This window comes from Oryza glaberrima, chromosome 3, assembly GCF_000147395.1.
Source record: "Oryza glaberrima chromosome 3, OglaRS2, whole genome shotgun sequence".
Taxonomy (NCBI): domain Eukaryota; kingdom Viridiplantae; phylum Streptophyta; class Magnoliopsida; order Poales; family Poaceae; genus Oryza; species Oryza glaberrima.
Window position 1 is genome coordinate 20030429 of NC_068328.1, and position 6229 is coordinate 20036657.

General features: G+C 33.1%; 1 protein-coding gene across 2 annotated transcripts; it reads left to right on the forward strand.

Moving 5' to 3' along the window:
- The first annotated feature begins 293 nt into the window (after nt 1-293).
- LOC127767993 (uncharacterized) lies at nt 294-5050 on the forward strand. 2 transcript variants are annotated; one of them, XM_052293491.1, is made up of 3 exons: nt 301-524; nt 2710-2781; nt 4451-5050. In XM_052293491.1, exons 1-3 carry the CDS (start codon nt 348-350, stop codon nt 4628-4630), a joined length of 429 nt encoding a protein of 142 aa, XP_052149451.1. In that variant the 5' UTR covers nt 301-347; the 3' UTR covers nt 4631-5050. The 2 variants fall into 2 exon arrangements, with proteins under 2 accessions (XP_052149452.1, XP_052149451.1); XM_052293492.1 differs by lacking the exon at nt 2710-2781 and having other exon boundaries at nt 294-524.
- Nucleotides 5051-6229: the final 1179 nt, after the last annotated feature.

The window sequence follows — 6229 nt, forward strand, 5'->3', positions numbered from 1 at the left end:
GCAAATGTTTACTGTAGCATCACATTATCCAATCATGGACTAATTAGGTTTAAAAAATTCGTCTCATAATTTACACGCAATCTGTGTAATTACTTATCTATTTTTTTCTATATTTAATACTCTATACATGTATCTAAACATTCGATGTGACGTGGTGAAAAATTTTAAAGTGAATCTAAACATGGCCTACATACATTTGGTTTTGTAATTTGTAGCGTGTAACTTGGACTGCCGTTCTTCTATAAAATTCTTTATTGCTGGCCAGAACCAATAGTGCTTCCTAAAAAAAAAAGGAACAAGTGAAATCTTCTGCCCTCTGGAGCAGAAACGTAGAGGAGACGTATCTGATGGTCAACCCTCAGCACTGTCAGCGGGCGGCCGAAATGGATAAACCAGCGCCGCAGGCGTTCGTATACCGTATCAGCACGGCGGATGAGTGGGCGCAGCTTCAGCGCACCGGCGGCACCCTTGGCGGTGACCTCGACCGCTCCACCGGCTGTATCCACCTCAGCGACCTCAGTCAGGTAATTCCCAATTAGAAAGCAGGGACGTCTGATTTCTTCCGACTCGCGGGATCCCCATGGATCTCTCTATTTATCATATGCACATTTCAAGTGGAGATTTGGGCCTAGTCATTGGTTCTCTGATTTTTCAGTGGATCTAGGGTGCTAGACTACTTTGCTGAAAATTGCTGTTTAAAATTAGGGATAAAGCCATCCAAATATTACAACCCAGGCTTGAAGGTTGGACGCAAATCAGTAATGCTATTAGAGGTGCCTCTCGCAGCATGTGTGATTTCATCTTTTGTTTGCCTACAGAGCTTCTTGTGGAGATCTCCTGCTTCTTGTGTGTGTCCAATTGGCCATCCTAGATGCCATTTCCTTTGGAATCTTTTGATTCATTTAGGATGTTTCTGAGCAGTGACCGTAACAAAGCAGTGAAGAATAATCTATATTATCTATAACTAGCATGGTGGCCCGCGCAGATTGCGCAGCTAGCATCATTATATTTTCTCTCATATAATAACATATATGTTTTCTCATTATATTATTCAAATATATTAAAATTACAACATAATTTAAATTTTGCAATAACTTTACAAAACTACTAATGTATAATATTCATATTATATTTTATATAAGTGTTAGTTATTAGTTATTTTTAATATCAAATTTTAGTTATTTGTAAATTATATAAATTCCTCTATGGACTCTAGACTCGTCTTTTAATATTTTTTAATTCTGAATTTTCTGTAAATTGTATTTCTATATAGACTCTATGCTCTTCTTCCAATATTATTTATTTTTATTTCTGAATTTTTATTATTTCTAATTGTATTTCTATGTGGACTCTAAACTCATCTTTCAATATTCTTTAATTTTTAATTTCGAATTTTAGTTACTTCTAAATTGTATTCCTATATTGACTTTAAACTCTTCTTCCCATGTTTTCTTAATTTCTAATTTTAGTTATTTGTAAATTGTATTTTTATACGGACTCTAAATTCTACTTTTAATTTTATTATGTTTATTCCAAATTTTATTTAGTTTTAAATTCCTATATGGACTCTATACTCTACTTCTAATATTCCTTAATTTTTTAATTCTGAATTTCTATTTTTTTTCTTAATTGTATTTCTATATGGACTCTATACTCTACTTCTAATATTCCTTATTTTTAATTCCATATTTCTATTATTTCCTAATTGTATTTCTATATGGACTCTATACTCTACTTCTAATATTCCTTATTTTTAATTCCGAATTTCAGTTATTTCCTAATTTTATTTCTGTATGGACTCTATACTCTACTTCTAATATTCCTTATTTTTAATTCCGAATTTCAGTTATTTCCTAATTTTATTTCTGTATGGACTCTATACTCTACTTCTAATATTCCTTATTTTTAATTCCGAATTTCAGTTATTTCCTAATTGTATTTCTACATGGACTCTAGTCTCCTCTTCTAATATTCCTTATTTTTTAATTCCGAATTTCAACTATTTCTAAATTGTATTTCTAGATGGACTTTAGTCTCCTGTTCTAATATTCCTTATTTTTTAATTCCGAATTTCAGCTATTTCTAAATTCTATTTCTATATGGACTCTACCTTTTTCTCCGATTAAAGTGAGAATTTCTAGGCCATGAGAGCGAACGTGGATGCTTTTTTTTCTATTCCTTTAATAATATAATAGATAATGTGCGGAAGTCGTTCTGTTTGGCTTTAGAAGGACATACTATTTCCCTTGATTGCTTTGACAGACATGCAAATTGGTGCCCATTTGTAGTTTATGCAAACAGGTTGTAGGTAAATGCTAGCGAAAAGAAAACATGGCATCTCATTATATCAGGATGTTAAATTTCAGAAATTGTGGCCTATTAAGAAAGGGCCTGCTATTCATATTGCGTTCTTTGGCTGTGTTTTCATATATGATATATGGAAATGGTTTTGCTTACTCAACAATCCCATATACATTTCTAAACTGTGACACCTATTGTTTGGTACACTCAAGTTCTACAAAACAATTTTGTGCAAAAGTATGTTACTACTATTGCATATAAGTACTTCAATTTATATACTTTTCGTGATACACTGAATAATATATTTGTCTTGTAATTTGATCTGGGCGTTGTTTATATATGACCTCCAACCATTCCTTTTTGGCACTGTATATGTATTCTTTAGAACTCATTCTCAACCTGTTTTAGGTGAGGAAAACGCTTAAGAACTTTTTCCTAGGAAGGAATGATCTATACCTACTACAAGTTGACACTTCCAAGGTAATGTGTGTCAGTGTATTTAAACTCCATTGGATGTAGTCACATAATAGATCATTTTAAATTAAACTAGCTGGCTGGCCCGCGCAATTGAGCGGCTAGCATCCATATAAAATTATATTTTTTTAATATGATTTTACTTAAAACTTATTAGATAGCTATCTTGTTGTCTTAAGACTTAAGACTTTGAAAGACCAAACCTTATTATCCCTGTGTTTTTAATTTTATAGTTTTTAAAAGTCACACCAATTGCTACAACTTTCTTTTGTCATCTCTTTTTTTTATTTGCTAACTCGATCTACCACTTTTTCTATTCATTCTTCTTAGAACCTTTACAAATTGGATCGTATAGTTTTTAGAGTTTATTGTCTCGTTGTGTTTCGTTTTTATAATTTTTAGAAGTCCCATCAAACGCTGTCATTATACTCCTCTACAGCTCATCCACTGCTTCTTCTGTTTATTGTCATTGGGATTTTAAAAGTCGAATGTAATTATCGATTGGGTTCAGTTTTTACTTTCTAGAAGTCCCACCAAACCATAAGTGACTTTGCCACTGTACTCCTCTACGGCTCACCCACTGTCTCCCTTCTTTATTGCTATTGCGATTTTAAAATCAAACATGATTATTCTTTTACCTTTTAGAAGTCCTGAACCTTTAAAAATTGGACCTCATAGTTTTTAAAGTTTATTGTCTCATTGGGTTTCATTTTTTATAATTTTTAGAAGTCCTGTCAAACACTGCCACTATACTACTCTACGACTCGTCTGCTGCTTACTCTTTGTTGTCATTGGGATTGTAAAATTTGAACATAACTATCATTGGAATTCATTTTTTACTTTCTAGAAGTCCCACCAACCGTCGACGGCTCTGCCATTGTACTCTTGTACAACCCGCCCGCCGCCTCTTCTTTTTATTGTCATTGAGATTTTAAAAATCGAATATTATTATATCATTATACTTTTTTACTCTCTAAGAAGTCCTGCCGACCGCCTTGACCTGTTACTTCACGGCCTACGCGTTATCCCTCCTATTAATCGTCATTAGGATTCCATTTGGTGTTTTATTAATAGTTTTTTAGATGTCACATCAACCGCCACCACTCTAATTTTGATTTTTTTATTTTTTTTATTCTAAATTTTTATAATCTCGTATTGAGATTTTATATGGACTCTTCTTTCAATATTGCTTAATTTTAATTCCGAATTTTAGTTATTTTTAAATCGTATTTCTACTCGAACTCTTCTTTTCCTTTTTTTTTTGCTAATTTCGGATTTTATTTTTTTATTTTTAATTTTGATTAATCTCGTATTGGGTTCTTATAAGGCCTCTTGTTTCAATATTGCTTATTTTTAATTTCGAATTTCAGCTATTTTAAAATTGTATTTCTAGTTGGACTCTTCTTTTCTTTTTCTCCGATTAATGTGGAAATTTCTAGCCCCCACAGCGAACGTGGTGTCTTCTTTCAAAGTTGTTTTAATAATATAATAGATGGATACTTCAGAACGCACCAGGTTTTTTTTGTTATCTCTATTCATGAACAAAAACTATACATGTATTTTGCCCTGGTAACTAGGCAAGTAGCAAGCCCATGCCTGTTTGTATTTCAGTAGAATTCATCTGTTCGTTGTGCCACTTCACATTCATAGCATTTTCTCTTCTTGTTTGTTGTAGCTTTCAGATGGCTTAGTTTATGAGGCAGCTGATGATTCAAACTATTTTCCTCATTTCTATGGCCCTGGTCGGAGTTTTGCACCTCTTCAACTAGACGCTGTTATCAAGGCAGAGAAAATAGTTCTGGTAAACAATGATTTCACCTGCAGTCTACTTGATGGAGCAGACCCCTTATCGTGATGTGTAAGGGTGACCTTTCCCTTGATCTTTATAATGTTTTGAAAAATTCGCTACATGACGCTCAAAAGTTTGCAGTTATTTGTAAAAAAAGCTTCAAAAATGCAAAAATATTACTGCTCCATATCTAACATCTCCAGGAAGTTGAACCTGGTATTCCAAGGATCATAGTAAGGGCAGACATATTGTATGCATCATATATATAAACATCATTGCATATTCTTCAGTAGCCTTAACTGTATGCCAAGAGACAATCTTATTTTTTGATCACCCCACCAAATTAATGTGAAGAATGATAGCTGTATAATCTCTAATTCCTGTTAAAAAGGGTGCAAACTTGAAGTATTGATTAGTTCTCAAATGGTTCCAATAGTACGTTTATTGTGAGAATTTTGTATCAGCAAGTTATTCCATTTAAACTTCCATGAGTTCTCAATTATGCACGAGGTCTTTTAGGGACAAATCACTCTTTTTTATAGGATTAAACATTGTTCTTTCTTTCCTCCAATGTTTTCTTTTCCATGCCAATCGCTTTTTGAAAACTTGCACGCGTGTACGCATAGCTCCAGTGCGGATGTGTTTCATCATGTCGCTAATGAGCATCAATATGTTCCTAACCCGTGAAGCTGCTATATAGGGTTGTGTCTTGGTAGGTTGAATACTTGAATGGTACAGGTTGTGTTCTCAATTTTGCCCTCGCCGCAGCCCACGTCACGCCACCGAGTGAACAGCAGAACTGCACGTAGCACGCATATACTGCAGCGCACACACATAGTATACTTACCGTATACGTATGGCACACGTAGTGAACTTCTCATTTTAAAATTGGTCTCGATCGGTCAATTATGGCCATCCAGTTTATTAATTGTTCTGGCACTAAAAAATAAGCTGATTAGGTTGCTCGATCAACCCATTTGTCTATCCAGTCAGACCATCGAAATACATAGGTTGTGTTTACATCAAAGATCTAAACTTCAGTTCTTTTCTATCACATCAACCTATCATACACATATAACTTTTCAATCACATCATCTCCAATTTTAACTAAAATCTAAACTTTGCGTTTAACTAAACACAGCCATAATTAATTTGTATATGTCGTTCACCTCTTGCCAAAAAAAAAGGCATCCTCTGAATCTCGGTTTAGGGATATATCAGTGGAAAATTTCATCTGCAAATGTCATTTGCAGGTACATCAAAGTACATCATGCTCATGTGAATAAAATTTGATATAGGTGAACAAACAGTATCACATTTAACCCGGTGATATATACCAGCTTGGTGATATATTAAATTTATAAAGAATTAATTTGTGTATGTAGTACTCCCTCTGTCTAATATGATACATCTACATCACTAAATTAGTTTTATTAAATATAACATTGAATATATTTTTGATAATATGTTTATTTTGTGATAAAAATATTATTATATTTTCCTATATATTAGGTTAAATTTAAAAGAGTTTTACTAGAAAAAATAAAGTGACATATAATATAAAACAAAGGCAATACTTACCTAGTAAATATTTTTGTACCAATGACATGTTCCTTTTCTCATAAATAATTAAAAGTGCAACCTATTTAACGCAGAGCTGAAATT

What these genes read in the sequence shown, in the direction of transcription:
- LOC127767993 (XM_052293491.1), top strand. Translation starts at nt 348, where the DNA reads ATGGTCAACCCTCAGCACTGTCAGCGGGCGGCCGAAATGGATAAACCA. An exon ending in ACCTCAGCGACCTCAGTCAG is followed by an intron (nt 525 to 2,709) that starts GTAATTCCCAAT and finishes AACCTGTTTTAG; the next exon opens with GTGAGGAAAACGCTTAAGAA. An exon ending in TACAAGTTGACACTTCCAAG is followed by an intron (nt 2,782 to 4,450) that starts GTAATGTGTGTC and finishes TGTTTGTTGTAG; the next exon opens with CTTTCAGATGGCTTAGTTTA.